At 37.8% G+C, this 19,882-nt stretch overlaps 1 protein-coding gene across 1 annotated transcript in view; it reads right to left on the minus strand.

The window, feature by feature from the left end:
• Positions 1-530: 530 nt before the first annotated feature.
• Positions 531-19,882, minus strand: part of LOC148104189 (basement membrane-specific heparan sulfate proteoglycan core protein-like) — a 41,160-nt gene continuing 21,808 nt past the window's right edge. The window contains exons 10-27 of the mRNA XM_087838294.1: positions 10,328-10,591; positions 9,927-10,205; positions 8,104-8,362; positions 6,518-6,786; positions 6,117-6,395; positions 5,944-5,946; positions 4,563-4,826; positions 4,162-4,440; positions 3,205-3,466; positions 2,428-2,525; positions 2,276-2,291; positions 2,105-2,196; positions 1,670-1,720; positions 1,500-1,562; positions 1,340-1,399; positions 921-983; positions 650-712; positions 531-538 (exon numbers count right to left, since the gene is read on the minus strand). Coding sequence (XP_087694420.1) covers positions 531-538; positions 650-712; positions 921-983; positions 1,340-1,399; positions 1,500-1,562; positions 1,670-1,720; positions 2,105-2,196; positions 2,276-2,291; positions 2,428-2,525; positions 3,205-3,466; positions 4,162-4,440; positions 4,563-4,826; positions 5,944-5,946; positions 6,117-6,395; positions 6,518-6,786; positions 8,104-8,362; positions 9,927-10,205; positions 10,328-10,591 — 2,672 coding nt within the window. The remainder of the gene's footprint in view (positions 539-649; positions 713-920; positions 984-1,339; positions 1,400-1,499; positions 1,563-1,669; positions 1,721-2,104; positions 2,197-2,275; positions 2,292-2,427; positions 2,526-3,204; positions 3,467-4,161; positions 4,441-4,562; positions 4,827-5,943; positions 5,947-6,116; positions 6,396-6,517; positions 6,787-8,103; positions 8,363-9,926; positions 10,206-10,327; positions 10,592-19,882) is intronic.

A 19,882-nucleotide genomic window follows, 5' to 3' on the forward strand; every position in this document is an offset into this window, starting at 1 on the left:
TTCATACAGGAAACAAAAAATCAAACATAAACATAAAATTTTAAATGTAAAAAGATTTTATTTCTACCTTCTAACTAAAAGATGCAAAAAATGATCAGAAACACAAAAATATACATGAAATACATTCAAATGTATTCACTGCCTATGATATAATTCTTATTTATATAATGTAAACAAATACAGTTAAAGTATTTGTTGGTGCCCATATCAGTATTTACACTGCAAACACTGAGTGTAAATTGTGCTGTCAGATACTAAACATCACATATTTCTCACTGCTGTTGGAACATGTTAGATACATTCAAGGTTTATTACAACATATTTTATAAAAGTAACCGAAGATAAAGAGCATGAATATTGAATATGAATACACCTCCATTTGGTTTTATACTAAAAGAGAGTAATATGTCTATATGATGATGTAATATTGTAACTATACATAAAGCTGAGCATGTCTGATATTTGTGGAGCAGAGGAGCAAGAGTGGCTTCATGAAAAGCTTCTTCTTGGCTTTGCTGCTACAGCTCTCCTCACTGACCTGTAAGACAAGCACAAAAAGACAAAGTGATTTCCAACATGTAAAGATATTATGAGCTGAAGACATTTAATAATGTGAAGAATAAATCAGCCTGCATGGCAGCAGAATTACTGAGAGAGCTTCCTGATGTGACTTCAGAATAAACTGCTGCATCAGCCGCAGGACTTGATTTTCCTGTCAATGAAGAGAAGATCATTGAAAACAATAATATCATTAACCAGGAGGAAACTGGATGTCTCCACTAATGTAAAGAGTAAGATAGATTGTATTAACCATGTAATGAATATATAAATATAAATATTAAAATAAACAGATTTACATCTTAAGAGCAGATAAACATGATGAACAATATTCAGTGGAGATGATGGCAGACTTTGCTCACCTTTGTTTTTCTTGGCTTTTTCTTTTTTGGGGTGTTTGACCTCAGCATACATCAGACTGTCCTCTAAAAGAGACGTCAGAGCTCAGCACACATTTGTTCAGCACAGATATGATGACAAGAACATTACTACAGAGTAAAAACATGAGAGAAACTGTTTAGTTTGGGGACATATAGATGGACAATACCATACTGTACAATAACAATATCATTCTGTATATGAAGCTGACAAACTTACACTAAACTCTGAACGGCCCTCGATGTGTATAAGATTCAACTCTGCTGATGTGTAGTGGTCGTATGTAGTAGCTAAGCTTGGTCAGTGAATAACTAAACTCCATGTTGACCTATAATTATCTGCAATATAATGATGTGATGACACGTTCAAGTACAAACACTGAATGAGACTCTTGTGACTGTACCTGCAGCTCCCGTCTTCACCTCAGAGTAAACAGCACTCTGCTCTGGTTTATGATGCTTCTCTGTGAAGATGATCAGATTAATGAAAATAATTAATTCATTTGAAACATTTCAAAAACTTTCCAGGCTTTTATTTCTACATTTAATGTTTTGTGTACTCACTCTTCTTTCCAAAGTTTTGAAGTGTGATAAGAGAGTATGTGACGTCTTGGGGTTCATCTGCACCTGAAATATAAAAATGTTTGTAAACACATCAAATGCAGTTTGTCTCCTTAAATCAGAAGCTTCTTGCATCTCTAGCTGCTCTGAGCTTTTCTAAATATGAACTGTACCAGTTCCAGTGTCTTCCACTTGTGTGATGGATTCATAGAGGTTAGCATCACCTTCATGAAAAGAAACCAGAGTCAGAGTTTCATTTTAATGTCATCAGTCAAAGAAAGATTTTTATTAGTTGTGTTTAAATCAAATCCAGGACTGTCAGATATTTTCAGACCATGAACCCATCAAGGTGTTACTGTTTGTGTTGTTCTGATATGAAACAATAACATTTGTGGATTCTTTCAGTCGAGTTAAAGATACAATCAGGTTGTAAAATCCTGTTTGTTTCTGATCTTTTGTGCATGTAGTCAGTTGGTTATTTGGATTTTTATAAATGTTCTTTGAAAAGCTGCTGAGCACAAACTGAACCTAAGAAATGTTCGTGTTAATGGAGACTGAATGAAAAGTCAATATTAATAATGATAATAAAGATCGGTTTAAGTGCTGACCAGGATGAACAGAGTCGTACACATGAGTTTCATTCTCGTTGACTCCATGATTTGTGGAGGAGCCCGGACTGTGACTGTCAGACTGGATCGACCTGAAACAGGAAATAAACACAATAAACTCAAAAGTAACTGATGTTTGTTTAAAATAATAATAAAAAGTATTTTACCAACCTGGTGAAGCAGGAAGCTGTGAAAGAGACAAATGTTATTACGCATGTTTGTGATGTGAATTGTTCGATCAGAATACATGTATATGTGTGAATAATTAAAGTGTATTTAGTAAATAAACTCTCTAATACAGCATGAAAAGAAGAGGCTCTTACACTTGGACTGTCTGCAGCGATACAACAAGAGCAGGAGAATAATAATGAGAGAGACTCCACAAACCAGTCCAACAATCAACCACACAGGAGACGAAGAGCTGTCAGCTCCTGACAGAGTTACTGTGACAACAAACAACAATACTTAATTATATTTTATATTTCATGATGTGCTTTTATAAAAAATTATCATGAAAAATATCCAGTTCATCTATTTTCATTGACTAGAAATCACTTTAACTCCATTTTAAATCCTACTGTGTTTAAATGACTTGACTTCCCACAATAAACACATCAACACAATCCAGTCTCTTATAATTTCCTCTTAAAATGTTGACTTCAGTAAATCTGCTTTACAAACTTTTACTATATAAACATGTCAAACAGCCAAATCTTAATATAAAGAAACAAAAACTGATGTTTACATTGAGATTTTCTGTTTCCTGTCAGAAACTGTCAGCATGACTCTGCTCTGTGGTTTGATGTTGTGACTCCTGTCCTACACTATTTGCAGTGTTACTTGTAGAATTGCTGCAGAACTAATTGTGAATTTATGTTGATTTGGAGATTTGCTGAAAGTGATTGTTTCACATTCATAATCCCACCTAGTCTCCCCTCCTTGGATCACATTCCTGACACGGATTCTCTAGACTCCACATTTTTCATGTTCAACCATCTCCGATAAGCGCATTATTACCAAAGAGGTTAAATATACTGCTTTTTGACCTTCACAATAATCCTCTATCATCAATTCATTCAACATTGTTGCTGAATCCAAACTCACCAGTTGTGTTAATGTAAACTTCTTGGCTGTCCTCTGTGTAGTAAACTGGGTTTCCTCTTCCTCCTCTGCACCTGTAGAGTCCTTCCTGTGAGACATTGATTCGTTCATTTGATGGGGAGACAACATCCACTGTGGTATTATCTCTGTACCAGTAATATTTCCATCCAGATGATGATGGGTCCACAGAGCAGGTCAGGGTCACACTGCCCCCTACTGGAACAGTTGTGTTATCAGCTCTCAGTTTGGCCTTTGGTTTATCTGCAGTTCAGTTTAGAAAAAGAAAAAAAATAAATTATTGAATCTAAATAATTTAAAAAACTAGATGGAAATGGTAACATGACCAAATCTTGGTGATCTTGAAGTGATACAAACTGTAAACTCATTTTGCTCGACACTGTGAAAGTTTTATATTTTCTTGGTTGTATTTAAGAAGAACTTGAGGACTGATTAATAAACTGACCTGTCTTTAGGGTCTTAGACTTTAAAGGGATCAACCTCAATAAGCCTCCTGCTAAAGGTGAGTGGAAGTGACTCAGAGTTGTGAGAATGTTAATCATAGAAACAGTAACATTATTTTTGGTGGTATGTCTGTGTGTGTTTTATTTATTTTAAAAGATGGCAGTATTTGATCAGGTGATACTTCAGAATTACTTTTATTATTTTCTTTATAGAAATTGTAGATCAATTGTTATTTGTTTGAATATATTATTTATTTATCCTGTTTATGTCAATATTGTCCTCAGGTGATGGAGCAGCAGGTCAGCATTGGCGTCTCTATACCAGCTGAAAGTTCAGGACACAAAGTGGTGACAAACTGTCTACAATGAGGCTACTATCAGCTGCAGCTCTTTGTCTGACTAACAATGTAACATGCTTTGTAGACCATTGAATTCATCCTGTGCTGACCATGATGACATTTGTCAAATGGAGATCACACAACAAACATGACTTACTTGATGCTGACAACGTGAAGGCTTCACTCCACTCTGTTGAAGAATATGAGTCATCTCTGCGTCGACTCTTACACATGTAGTCTCCACTGCTGGACACAGAAACTCTGAATGTCACATCATTATTGTGTGTCCACTGTGTGGGTGTCCTGGGTACTGTCCATTCATACTCCCACTCAGTGGTTTCACCTCCTTCCTGCACCTCACATGTCAGAGTGATCGTCTCACCTCTGAATATCTGAGGCCAGTTGGGTCGTTGTTTTACAACAACTTTATTGGAAACTGTTTACACATATTAACAGTTGAGATACAAATAGAAACATGAAATCAACACAGAAAACTTAACATTGTATGTTTGATAATCATGAGTGAATGTATATTTCAAACTAAATTACTGAACTCACAGGTTATCTCAATGGTGACATCATCACTTCTATCAGTGTAGTAAACTGGGTTTCCTCTTGTTCCTCTGCACCTGTAGATTCCTCCTTCAGATACTCTGATATCTTTGTTTTGTTGATCTCTGATTTGAACTTCAGAGGTTCTTTGGGTTCGTCTGAACCACTCATATTTCCATCCATCAGAGCTCTGCACAGAGCAGGTCAGTGTCACACTGCCCCCTACTGGTATGATTGTTGTTCCTGCTGTCAGTGTGGCCCTGGGTTTATCTGATGTTATGAAAGAGGAAAATTATATAAACATGCACACGATTCTGTAAAATTGCATAAAAACAAAAAATCATAACTAAACACATCAGATGCTTCTCAGTCAGTGACTCTGGGTAAATGGATACGCTCTAATGATATCATCGTATTTAGTCACTTAGAGCCTGTTTGTCTTTGGTTCACCCTCTATTGTTGTGTCTAAACAATGTCACAGTTTGATACCAAACACTGAAGACTGGAGAACCCCCCAGAGTACTGTGAAGGACAGAAAAAAGGTATTGCCCAACTTATACAAACTTCATGATGCTTTTCTCACGTCCCCAGTTTCATCTGTGCTCTGTGAAAGGGTATTTTCTAAAGCAGGTAAAATCATCTCAAAGAAGAAAGCTTAAATCCAGCACTGAGGAAAAGTTATTTTTAAATAAAAATGGCTGAAATGTTGTCACCATTTGACGTGTTATATGTTGTCCCTAGCAACTTAAGCACATTCATTGTATCACCAGTATGAAACGTTAAGAATGTAACTACTGGCATCACAAACATCCTTCATTAATTTATTCAATTCAAAGCGTCACACATCATGTTGTCATTATGATCACACTGCCTGTGTTACATTTACTTGATGGTGCAGGAGAGCAATGATTCATTCAAAGTCCAGACCTCAGACAGACTGAAATGCATGAGGCCAAACATCTTTCCTGAAAATCTGCACCAAAGAACTGCTACATGATCTGCAGCAGACTGGTGAAGCCACCTGTTGTGTAGCCCCTGATAATTGCAGTGTTTCATTTTAAATCAAAGCTTCAAATTACACTATTTCCCAGAATGCAACACAGCTCTATTTTTAAAAAGAGATGTTTACTTCCAGTGGAAACACTAAGCCTTAATGCAGGGGTAAAGGAACATTTAAACAGCTTCCTAAGAAAGTCAAAACTGGACGGACAAAAGTTTTTCTATAGTAAAGAAACTTTTTTGTACAATTTTTAAACAGTAATCTGTATTTTTTTTAATAGAAATTGTAGATCAATTGTTATTTGTTTGAATATTTTTTTTTTTTCCTGTTTATGTCATTATTGTCCTCAGGTGATGGAGCAGCAGGTCAGCATTGGCGTCTCTATACCAGCTGAAAGTTCATGACACAAAGTGGTGACAAACTGTCTACAATGAGGCTACTATCAGCTGCAGCTCTTTGTCTGACTAACAATGTAACATGCTTTGTAGACCATTGAATTCATCCTGTGCTGACCATTATGACATTTGTCAAATGGAGATCACACAACAAACATAACTTACTTGATCCTGACAATGTGAAGGCTTCACTCCACTCTGTTGAAGAATATGAGTCATCTCTGCGTCGACTCTTACACATGTAGTCTCCACTGCTGGACTCAGAAACTCTGAATGTCACATCATTATTGTGTGTCCACTGTGTGGGTGTCCTGCGTACTGTCCATTTATACTCCCACTCAGTGGTTTCACCTCCTTGCTGCACCTCACATGTCAGAGTGATCGTCTCACCTCTGAATATCTGAGGCCAGTTGGGTCGTTGTTTTACAACAACTTTATTGGAAACTGTTTACACATATTAACAGTTGAGATACAAATAGAAACATGAAATCAACACAGAAAACTTCACATTGTATGTTTGATAATCATGAGTGAATGTATATTTCAAACTAAATTACTGAACTTACTGGTTTTCTCAATGGTGACTTTATAACTTTCATAAGTGTAGTAAACTGGGTTTCCTCTTGTTCCTCTGCAGCGGTAGATTCCTCCTTGAGATATTCTGATATCTCTGTTTTGTTGATCACTGATTTGAACTTCAGAGGTTGTTTGGGTTCGTCTGAACCACTCATATTTCCATCCATCAGAGCTCTGCACAGAGCAGGTCAGTATCACACTGCCCCCTACTGGTATGATTGTTGTTCCTGCTGTCAGTGTGGCCCTGGGTTTATCTGATGTTATGAAAAAGGAGGAAAATTATATAAATATGCAGATGATTCATTAAAAATGCATAAAAACAATCAATCATACCTAAACAGATCTGAAGATTTTCAGTCAGTGACTCTGGGTAAATGGATATGCTCTACTTATATTATTGTATTCAGCCACTTAGAGCCTGTTTGTCTGAGGTATCAAACTGTGGCATTGTTTTGACACACCAGTGAAAGATGAACCAAACACTGAAGACTGGAGAATGTGATACATTAGACTCAACATAAAATATTTGTTTTCCATCCGCCTGAGTGCTTCCTGAGAGGAAAACTTTGTAATGAGAAAGATTACTGTGGTAATGTGTCTGTAATGAACTGAGGCCATTTTCTGCTCTTTGGTTCGGCTTCTATGACCTGCATCCACATGTAAGACGTGCATTAGAAGACATTTATTTATATTTCACAGAGAATCCATCCCCTGTTATTTGGTTTTGTCATTATTTTTTATACCTAAGTCATACATATGTATCTAGTTATTTTGTGTATTTATTTATTTTATATTTGAAAGATTTAATTTTCTTTGTGACCTTTTACTTCCCACACGTGTCACTTCCTGTAGTTTTGAAGGAGGCCCTGCTGGGGAGAGATGAGATTATGCTAATGATCCTGTTACAGAGAGGTTAAGCACAGTAAAAGTGCTAAAATGGTTCAAATCTTGGTTGATGTATTCAAAGACACTGTTTCTTTTAAAGCTGTGCATGTAGAAGACCAATCACATAAAGTTGCTGAACTGAATTATTTTTATTTAAACAGTGTTGGAGAATAAACTCAGCAGGCAAAGCAACAGCTGACTCATCTCCTCGTTGACACAACACAGTTTGCAGCAACAGTGTGAGGCCAGACCGGCTACACACAGTGAAATGAAATGGCTTCTTTCTTTGGCTTTGCTCCCACAAATTTCATAAACTGTGTCCTGGTGGTTTTAATGTGACCTCACTGAAAGACAAACAGACTGAAGAACTGCTGGTATCACTGCTGTGATTGTACTTTCTGCTCTCAGTGTGGCTCTGACTCTGACTGGCACCAAACACAAGTTTATAATCTCACACAGGCGATTTGTCTTACCTCAAAACTACACAACAGACGCACCTGATTTGTTATTTTTTCCTTAAAACTGTCATCTCTTTACATTCCCCTTTAAATGAATCATTGTAGAGTCACAGTGGACTCAGCTGTGTGTCTGTTTGCACAGTGAGTTTCTTGGAGGGTCTGAATTGTTTCTTGATGTCGAGTTTAAAACACAAAACAGGAAACTTCAGTTTGAATCGTAAACCAACTCACATGAAACTGTCAGTCTGAAGGCATCACTCCATCCTGTTAAGAGATAGTCACTGCTACCCCGACATCTGTAGTCTCCACTGTGGGACACTGAAACTGTGCTGGTCCTGTATTCACTGGATGTTGGAGGGCTGTTTGTGTTGGGTGCTGTCCATTCATATTTCCACACCTTTCCTTCACCTCCCTTAATCTCACATCTGAGAGTGATTGTCTCACCAGTGAATATCTGAGACCAGCTGTGCTGCAGTTTCACAGCAGCCAAAACTGTTCAACAAACAAATAAACAGAAACATTAAACAGAAACAACCCAAGTGGGAGAAAAAATAAATTTAAATATATTAAGTCTTACTTTAATTTAATCATGAATTTGTTTTATTTCACAACAAAACTTAACCCTCACCTTGTTTCTGAATTGTAACTGCAGCACTGTCCTCTGTGGAGAAAACTGGATCTCCTCTCCCTCCTCTGCAGTAATAGATGCCTCCTTCTGAAATACTGATAGTGTGCTCTGATGTTCCAGCTCCTATTTTCTGAGCTCCAGAAAACTTTGAATCACGTCTGAACCAGTCAAACCTCCAGCCAGCAGAGCCCTCCACAGAGCAGCTCAGTGTCACACTGCCCCCTGCTGGTATGACTGAACTTTGTGCTGTCAGTGTGGCTCTGGGTTTACTTGCTGTTGAGTTTACAGGAAAGACAAACAGACATCAGACTGTAAGTTGCTTGTGGGGAAAAAGTGATATAATAAATAAAGATTGTAAAGAGGACGTAAAAATTCTGTGATCATTTTAGAAATATGCAATTTGTATTTTCTTTCAGTAAGTGCTTAATAGCTCACAACCCTGGATGATGGGTTAAGAAGATGGATGGAGTTTAATAATAGATTTCAGGTTTCTCAGGTAGGTCGGTCTCTGATCTCAGTGTGATCATCACACTTGATGCAAACAGGCACAAACAACACAAGAAAAAAAAAGTGTCTTTAAAGCAAATTTGATGAGAATCAACAACTGGCAGCAGCACACATGAGGACAGCACAGGTATCTCAGCTAACTGTTAACCAGCTAGAGCCAGGAGCAAACACTGGATGTATATAACACGATGAAAACTTTATCAGAGTGAATCAAGAATCAGGTGAGACTGTTTTTATGCTCTGTCACCAAACTGTACTCCTAAATGCAGACACAGGTGAACTATTAACTGTTAACTGATCTGAGGGGAGCTGTAAAACTGGGACATCTGAGCTTCCACTGTTTACCTGTGTTTGTTTGGGGGGTTTTTTGTTTTCAAATAAAGAGAATGAAAATCAACACATTTACGCACAAAGTGATAACATTGTACAAATGAGGCATTTTGAGTCTGGTTTGGTTTCATAAAATGACTTTAAGGTTAAAAAGCAAATCAATGAGTTTAATAGAAATAAAATAAAAAACCTTTGTTTTAAACACAGTCATGTCTGTGTGTTTCATATTGATTTTAACATACGGCAGAATTTAATGAGATGATGGGTCAGAATGATTTTTATTCTTCTTTTAAAAAAAGTTGTAGAGCTGATATTATTTGTTAGAGGAGTCTGAAGAATACTACATTTTATCCTGTTTATTTCTGTCATCATTGTCCTCAGGTGATGGAGCAGCAGGTCAGCATTGGCGTCTCTATACCAGCTGAAAGTTCATGACACAAAGTGGTGACAAACTGTCTACAATGAGGCTACTATCAGCTGCAGCTCTTTGTCTGACTAACAATGTAACATGCTTTGTAGACCATTGAATTCATCCTGTGCTGACCATTATGACATTTGTCAAATGGAGATCACACAACAAACATGACTTACTTGATGCTGACAATGTGAAGGCTTCACTCCACTCTGTTGAAGAATATGAGTCATCTCTGCGTCGACTCTTACACATGTAGTCTCCACTGCTGGACTCAGAAACTCTGAATGTCACATCATTATTGTGTGTCCACTGTGTGGGTGTCCTGGGTCCTCTCCATTCATACCACCACTCAGTGGTTTCACCTCCTTCCTGCACCTCACATGTCAGAGTGATCGTCTCACCACTGAATATCTGAGGCCAGTTGGGTTGTTGTTTTACAACAACTTTATTGGAAACTGTTTACACATATTAACAGTTGAGATACAAATAGAAACATGAAATCAACACAGAAAACTTAACATTGTATGTTTGATAATCATAAGTGAATGTATATTTCAAACTAAATTACTGAACTCACAGGTTATCTCAATGGTGACTTCATCACTTATATAAGTGTAGTAAACTGGGTTTCCTCTTGTTCCTCTGCAGCGGTAGATTCCCCCTTGAGATACTCTGATATCTTTGTTTTGTTGATCTCTGATTTTACCTTCGGAGGTTCTTTGGGTTCGTCTGAACCACTCACATTTCCATCCATCAGAGCTCTGCACAGAGCAGGTCAGTGTCACACTGCCCCCTACTGGTATGATTGTTGTTCCTGCTGTCAGTGTGGCCCTGGGTTTATCTGCAGTTATGAAAAAGGAGGAAAATTATATAAATATGCAGATGATTCATTAAAAATGCATAAAAACAATCAATCATACCTAAACAGATCTGAAGATTTTCAGTCAGTGACTCTGGGTAAATGGATATGCTCTACTTATATTATTGTATTTAGCCACTTAGAGCCTGTTTGTCTGAGGTATCAAACTGTGGCATTGTTTTGACACACCAGTGAAAGATGAACCAAACACTGAAGACTGGAGAATGTGATACATTAGACTCAACATAAAATATTTGTTTTCCATCCGCCTGAGTGCTTCCTGAGAGGAAAACTTTGTAATGAGAAAGATTACTGTGGTAATGTGTCTGTAATGAACTGAGGCCATTTTCTGCTCTTTGGTTCGGCTTCTATGACCTGCATCCACATGTAAGACGTGCATTAGAAGACATTTATTTATATTTCACAGAGAATCCATCCTCTGTTATTTGGTTTTTTCATTATTTTTTATACCCAAGTCATACATATGTATCTAGTTATTTTGTGTATTTATTTATTTTATATTTGAAAGCTTTCATTTTCTTTGTGACCTTTGACTTCCCACACGTGTCACTTCCTGTAGTTTTGAAGGAGGCCCTGCTGGGGAGAGATGAGATTATGCTAATGATCCTGTTACAGAGAGGTTAAGCACAGTAAAAGTGCTAAAATGGTTCAAATCTTGGTTGATGTATTCAAAGACACTGTTTCTTTTAAAGCTGTGCATGTAGAAGCCCAATCACATAAAGTTGCTGAACTGAATTTATTTTTATTTAAACAGTGTTGGAGAATAAACTCAGCAGGCAAAGCAACAGCGGACTCATCTCCTCGTTGACACAACACAGTTTGCAGCAACAGTGTGAGGCCAGACCAGCTACACACAGTGAAATGAAATGGCTTCTTTCTTTGGCTTTGTTCCCCCAAATTTCATAAACTGTGTCCTGGTGCTTTTAATGTGACCTCACTGAGAGACAAACAGACTGAAGAACTGCTGGTATCACTGCTGTGATTGTGCTTTCTGCTCTCAGTGTGGCTCTGACTCTGACTGGCACCAAACACAAGTTCATAATCTCACACAGGCGATCTGTCTTAGTTCAAAACTACACAACAGACGCACCTGATTTGTTATTTTTTCCTTAAAACTGTCATCTCTTTACATTCCCCTTTTAAATAAATCATTGTAGAGTCATAGTGGACTCAGCTGTGTGTCTGTTTGCACAGTGAGTTTCTTGGAGGGTCTGAATTTTTTCTTGATGTTGAGTTTAAAACACAAAACAGGAAACTTCAGTTTGAATCGTAAACCAACTCACATGAAACTGTCAGTGTGAAGGCATCACTCCATCCTGTGAAGAGATAGTCACTGCTACCCCGACATCTGTAGTCTCCACTGTGGAACACTGAAACTCTGCTGATCCTGTATTCACTGGATGTTGGAGGCCTGTTTGTGTTGGGTGCTGTCCATTCATATTTCCACACCTTTCCTTCACGTCCCTGAATCTCACATCTGAGAGTGATTGTCTCACCAGTGAATATCTGAGACCAGCTGTGCTGCAGCTTCACATCGATCCTGTTGAAAACTTTCCACAGCAACATTTCTCAGTTAGGACATAAAAGGAATGAATAAACATTTTATAATCCCTGTGGCTGAAACTCCTCCTGCTGGCTGATCTAAGAAAAGTCTGATTAACCAGAGTGAGAAGTTTGCAGTTTGAAATCTTAACAGATTAAAAACAGATGCAGAAATCTGGAATGATTGTTTTATGTTCACTTTTCTGTTCAGATCAATAATTTTAAAACAGCTGAAGTCATTTCAAACATTTATCCTCTGAAAACGAAATGTTAGCAAACACTGCATCATCAAAAACATCATTCACTGTTATTTCCATCTACATATAAAATAATATTGAGCTATTTAATTGAATGTTTGGGTCAATTATTAACACTTTTTGTTTTTGTGTGTGTATTTAGTATCAGAATTTAACACCAAAGGGCCGTAGTCCGTGACAAACATGACAAATCTCTGTTTGTATTTTTATTCAAGAACCATTATATCATTAAAAATTCAGCTGAGTGAGTGAGCAGTATGACCAGGTTCAAGCCCCAGCTGCACCCCTACATTGTCTCTATCCAATAAAAGATAAAAGGCCTAAAAAATACTCTTTAACAAATTAGGAGACGTGGCTCACACATTTGTTCACACACATGTATTTATTGCTTCATAGGTCATGATGATGTCGATGACTGTAGCCGTGTTTCTAGGTCACATGTCTACAGAGCCACAAACAACCAGTACAGAGGTCTGATCGCCCAGTCAGTGACTGTACAGAAAATGTGCTGCTCACATCTGCAGCTCATACCTCAGCATAGCAAACCATTTGGTTTCAGTCATTAAATATTAAACTATTATTATTGTTATAATTGTCTCATTGTTTGTCTCTCACAGAAAAAGATGTTTGATGGTCCCAGAACATGAAGTTCTTTACACCCTCGCTGTGTTTCACCCTCTTCACTGATCCTCAGTCAGTCCTGTTCATAATCACATGAGAATCACAGGCTCAGAGAAATCCTTATTAAACTATCTCTTATCTCTGAGCTGACTCTTCAGAGTATCTTCAGAATAATTCAAAAATGTTTCTATAACAACTCCTCAGCCATTGGTCAGGATGGCCTCTGAAATGAGCCAATCACATAGAGTGATGTCACTCTGTCCAAAAACTGTAACTGATAACAGCAACTGGTGTCATGGTCTGTGTGCAAAATTCAGACTAAACACAGAAGCAAAACTTGAACTCAAAATAGCAGCTCTGCCTTGTAGGCAATGAAAATAAACTTGAAAGGCTTGTAGGCAGAACACACAGACATGGATGAAGGAGATCAAACACTGAAAAAGAGAAACACAGGGCTTAAATACACTGAGGGATAATGAAGGGAATGAGACACAGTAGGAGAGCACAGCTGGGAGTAATAGAGATTGAAAATGTGACGTCATTCAGGGGTAAAACCGCAAAGAATTCTGGGAACTCGTGGCAAGAGGTACTAGCGCACGCAGGCTTTCAATTGAAATCAGTTACACAGCGATAAAAAGAAACACAAAAAACTGTCAAGAAGCTGTTGTATTATTAACTGCAATAGCCGGTCGCATGACAGCCATGAAGCCGACGGGTAAAGAGATCGTTTTTTTTTCGGATTACGTCGTTGAAGAGAAATTATTCGAGCCATGTTTGTGAAGTAAAAAGAGGCGACAGATGGCCTGGATTGCAGCCATTCAAAGACCAAATATAACGTCCCAGAACACTCCAGCTCACAGGTTAGTCTGCTCCAAGCATTTCCACAAAGGTCAGTGTTTTGTAGTAGTTAATACGTCATTTTTCATAACATAATTGGTGATATAGGTTACAAGCAAGTCTGGCGCTGAACAGAAATTGTGGCGCTATGCTATCACTAATTGCCCAGTACGATTACAGCATACAATATTATTGTCACTGCTATATTTCTGTAATGCGAACCAGAAATGATTTCCACTACTAATTAATTACCGTTGAGCTCAAAGGTCCTATTAATAAACGGTTAACAAATGTGTATTTATGAAGACGATTTGTGAGACTGGTAAACTTATGATACGTACGATGGTCTTTCGTTCTACACGGTGCATTTCATGGTCCTGTACCCATCCGTTGGTAAACTGTTCCTGGGCTTGTTGCAGTGACCTGAAGTTACTAAACTTCATGAGTGTATGCACTCACTCCAAGAACCGTATAATTATAAATATGAGCGTGGTGAAAGTTGGGCAGCACGTTAACGTATTTTGTCCACTCTGTGTGCTCGTAAGGGTATAACCCTTTCACTCCTTTGATTTTTTCCTCGTATCTTTTCTTTGCCTTTTCATCAAGTCTGTCTTTGTACGGACCGGCATTGTTCTCCTTCGTTTTGTACATACCTTTTTTGGGGGGCAAAGAAAAAGCAAGAAGGTATTGGAACCGGAGAATGAACGTTTTGCGGTGCTGCAAATGCTTGCATTTGATGCGGTACTTGGATTGTTTTGCCACGAGTTACCGGCATGCAATGCGCGAAAGTCACGTGGTCTGTCAATCTCTATAGACTATGTGCACATTAGCATATGCTACTTCCGGTGGGGAAATTCCTGTAGGGCGCTCCGTTTCCAGTGTTATATTTGCTCCTTGTTTACTGCCTCTTTTTCCAAAACATGTCAACCAAATTGATGAATGGAGGTGAGATTTACATTTCTCGAGATGTCTTGGGCATTTACGGAATATATAAGTAGATGCTGTTCATAGACCTGTTGATATATTTCCCCCGTGCCTCAGAGCAGAACAGAGAAAGGATTTAAATTCTATATTTCTCAGTATTTGTAAACAACGGTCCCTCGTTTATCGCGGGTGTTATGTTCTAAAAATAACCAGCGATAGGTGAAATCAAGTAGCCAATTTAATTTTTTGACGGTGGTAAACGTTTCGTCGACATTGTTGTGTTTGTTGGGGAAAAAGCAGTGTGACTGCACTTCAGAGTCACACTGCTAGCGATCGATGCAGCGATTCTGTACTGTACAGGAGAGACGGCACGGAGGAGATCGTCTGCAGCAATCAGGACTCAGGACACAATGTGACGTAAAAAAAAAAAAGCATGCAAACTTGCACTAAAAAATCTGCTAAACAGCGAGGTGAAAGGTGAACCGCGTCATAGCAAAGGACCACTGTAAATTTTGAAGGTAAGTCACAACATAACCTTCGTAAATACTAATGTGTAGAAACCCTTACCAGCAATCATTCATTTTTTGTGTGGCTTTTTTTCATGGTTTGTTAACATGCTGTGTAGGTGTGTACTTGACTAGCTGATATCGACATAACGGGGAAACATCTGGTTTGACTATTCTTCACCTGTAGTCTGAATGCTGAACATTTGCCTGTTTAAATCATAAGACCAGTCACTATACAGAGATGTGCTTCTGAATGTGGACGATGTGTCTTCTGCTGCAGTGATGCAGTTCTGCTTGTGTTGAGTGATGTAAAAAACTGATCATTTAAACTCTTTAAACGTCAAAGTTGATCATTAGATTTTTTTATGACACACAGTGGTGAGAGTTCCCACCTTCTGCTCTTTGTAACTTAACGCGATCTTTCAGTTTTTGTGTTTTGGACATGATTTTGGAGTATATCTTCGCAGTAGCGATTGACCGCAAAGTAAAGCTACCGGAAATGTACAACCCCACATCCTGTCTCAAACCAGAAAGTTAGCATTTTCTCGTGCACAGGGTCTATTAGGCAGGATGTGACAAGGGAAACAAAACTAGAAACACTGACATGAGACGCAGACCTTCAAAGTAAAACAGGAAACACACCGACTGAACTCTAGACATGTAAACTTAACAGAGACTGTGAGACAGAACATAGAAATGTGGGACAGAAAGGCACAGAGTTAACACAACATGAACACATAAAACAAAACCTAAGAACTAAAACCGTAACAGCCATAACTGAGCCTGGGGTAATAATAATAATAACTGCAATAATCAAAACACCAAAGGACTCAGAACATAAACCATATTATAAAATACCAAAACACACAAGACTCAAAATGCTGAACCGTGACAACTGGAGCATCAGGGGCCAAATCACACAACACATTTATGAATGACTGAGCCACACATTTAATTTCTGACTGATTAACATATTATCATTAAAAATAAAAACATTATTATCAAATATTATAACCCCATTATTGTTTATTATTTATTAACTTTATAACACTTTATATATTCAGAAATAACTTGGCAGGTTGGGGCCATAAATCACTTTGTAACATAATTTTTTGTCATAATATTATCCCCCTCTGATCTCCAAACTTTGGGGAATCTATGTTGTTTTATTTCTTATGACATTTTTAAACTCACCAGTTTCCTGAATGATGACTGGATCACTTTCTACTGTGTGTAAATTTGTCCCTTTTATACGTCCTCTGCAGGCGTAGATGCCTCCTTTAGAGATCACAAGTTCTCTCTTTGATTCACCAGCTACTTCGGTCTTCTGGTTAGAGTGTAAACTGGGTTCTCTGAACCAGTCATATTCAAAGTCAGCAGAGTACTTCACATCACAGGTCAGTGTCACACTGCCCCCTGCTGGTATGGTTAATCTGTCTGCTGTCAGAGTGGCCTTCACTCCAAGTTCTGTAATTTAGAAAAAGATCAAAAGAATAAAATTGTTGCTGTGAATGTTTGAAGCAAACTTAAATAATGTGAATCATCTTTTGCAGCCACACAATTCGACACAGTGAACATCTACAGAGACTTTGGAGTGACGTGTTAAACAGCTTCTAATCAAAACACCAAATGAGGGATGAAGGTAACAAACTCTATGCTGAGCTCAGAGCAGCATTTGGTTACCATGTTCATGTTGGTTTTTCCTTTAATTTGTCATCTGTGTGGAACTTTTGATAATTAGCATTTTTATAGCTCCAAGAGGTAATACAATACAATACAATACAGTTTTATTTATATTGCACATTTAAAAACCCGAAGGCACACCAAAGTGCTTCACAGTAATATGGAGAATCAACATAAGTCAATAACAGGGTACAGATTGGGCACCAGCACAGACAGAATAGAGGCACTAACAGACCAGAGGGGTTAGATAAATACAAAATCCACTAAGAAGACAAAAACAGCAATAAAATTAATAATAAATAAAATAAATAAATAATAAATTTAATACAATTTAATAAAAAAATTATAATCCAAAAAATCCCACTATAGGAAACAACATACGTGCCAACAGCAAAACTCAGTGAGTTAATCTGCACGACACACACTGTTGATATTTTCAGATCAGATAAACATGAAAAGAAAATCCACATGTATGAAGCCACAGCTCTTCAGTAAATATACAGTTTGTATCGTGGGTGTGTGCTTGAGTGCTCACACACTTAACATGGTTATATTAACATTTTAACCAATAACCTCAATGAAATGTTTGGTTTATGATACAAAATATAACACAGAGGACGTCATTTAGAGCAACACAGGAGAAGCTAAATACTAGTTAAGATCAACACGTATGATATAAATGGAAGAAAAAACAGTTTCTCACCTTCAGTGTTTCCATGGTTGACTGTACTGAGCACTAAAATAATAAATGAAACATCATCAGACATTATACAACTGACAAAATCACAATAAATATATAAACTGAGGTTTTTTAAAATCTTCACATGGCACAGTTATCATCAAATTTATGTGTTTCTTTTAGCTGTGAAACAGGCTGGAAATATGAAAAAAAAAACTAGTATGCTGTGTTGAAGCTGTCAGGTAAACAGGTTAAAGCAGTGATACGCTGTAATTGTCACCAGTGAGAAACATTTTCCTTCATCACTGCCATTCAAACAGTAAAGGTGTGTATTGTACTCACAGAATAACCCCAGCAAACAGAGCAAAGAGTGCCCCATCCTCACGTCCAGCCCTGCACGCTGATCTGCATCTAATCTCAAAGTGTTCGACTTTGCATTGATAATAAATGCAGAACAAAGAGAAGCTTCACTTAATATAGATAAGATCAAAGGTTATATTCAGCTCCTTCTTCTATCACCTCTCTGTGCTTCCTTCCTTTTACACAAACCTCAAATAGCTTTGACCACAGCAGTTGTGTGACGTGTTCATGTTTCCTGTCCACTGCAAACATTTAAGTTTCTGTCCTGTTTTGCATTCCTACTTTTCTCTATGATATACAAAGGTGCTCTGTTGCTTAGTTACTGACACACTTTGCAGGTCATAGTTTTATCTTTGTTGTCGTGTCCTGCCTTCAGTATCACAACTATAGACTCACTGAACTGTCTGACTGAATGTGAACAAATTTATCTTTGTCTGACAGAAGAATATCCAACCAACATTCATCAAGTTTCTTTTCATCTTCTTTAACAAAGTTTGTTGCTTGGCCTTTTCTGCTCACGTTAAAGAACCTGATGTATACAGACACACATGCAGTGCACAGATTAACCACCGGGGATCAGCAATTCATGCAGAGCCCTCAGCTGAGACATCCAACATGGCTGACATCAGTCAACGAGCCTTCAACGATTTCTCAAAGATATTTTTACCAGTTTTCTAAAAGATTTGTGAACATTTTGAAAGGAAACTCAAAGTTTAATGTGTTAAAAAAAAAACTTTATGTTTGTATTTGAAGATAAACTGAGCAACAAATTGTACAATAATGCCAGATGCAGCTAAAAAAGATTTTTTCCACCTCATGTGAAAAATATTTATTTCTCAGAAGGTTCAAAAAAACACACCAGCTTATAAAAAGTTTTCATTTTATTTATGATTCAGGCTTTAGAGGGTTAATATCTGAGCTTCAAATAAACAAACAAACAGAGGTCTGATATCAGGACTGTAATAAAATAATTATTGATTTTTGCCTTTTTTCATTGATGTTGCCACAGTCTGTCACAGCTCCACAGCTCTTCCTTCTCAGTGGGATGTGTTAGTCATCTTCCTCACCTGCTCCAGTCAGCTCAGGTTGGCACATTTGTTCTTCATCCTCAAATAGCTGCACATAAAAGGGTCGACTGTTCATCCACTCACTGCCACACAGTTACAGCACACTGAGGAAACTAGTCCGACTGCAGAGAATCACCCTTGTAGTTTATCCACTTAATCCAGCCTTCTTCTGTCTCTGATCTTCTTCAGTGTTCAACCTGCAAACCTTCAGTTGTGCAAACACACACCTGCTGTGGAAAACACACCTGCCTGTTCACTCTCTACTCATCTGAGCTCTGTGTGATTACATTTAGAGAAAGTTGGCCCTGTTTTAGCATCTTGTTTTAGATTTTAGATTCTTATGGTTTTCTTTTTCAGATAATAATAATAAATATTAACTATTAACAGTAAATTAGCAATCAAGGCAATTTACACACCGAGGTGTTATTATGTTATTTATAGTAAAATGAAGATCAGTAAACATTTTCTCATGTTTTAAGGAGTGTGAAGACAACAAACCAGAACGTTTAAAACTCTGAGCTCTGTATTCTGCCTGTTTAACGTCTCACAGTCTCCTCATCATCTCTCTGTGCTGTCAGCTATCAGAGCTAAAGCATGTGATCTGGAAGGCAGCTCATATTATCTTCAATTGTTCTTCCTCAGTTTAGTTCTGCAGGCTGATGGAAATAATGAAGTCACTGTAATGTTTAAGTGCAGAGATGGTGCAGATTAGCCTGCAGCTATGAGGTCACCAACAGTTACAGAAATATTCACACAGTATTTTCCACAGTGTGTGG

Source organism: Neolamprologus brichardi, chromosome 3 (genome assembly GCF_056152115.1).
Source record: "Neolamprologus brichardi isolate AB-2024 chromosome 3, ASM5615211v1, whole genome shotgun sequence".
NCBI classification, from domain to species: Eukaryota; Metazoa; Chordata; class Actinopteri; order Cichliformes; family Cichlidae; genus Neolamprologus; species Neolamprologus brichardi.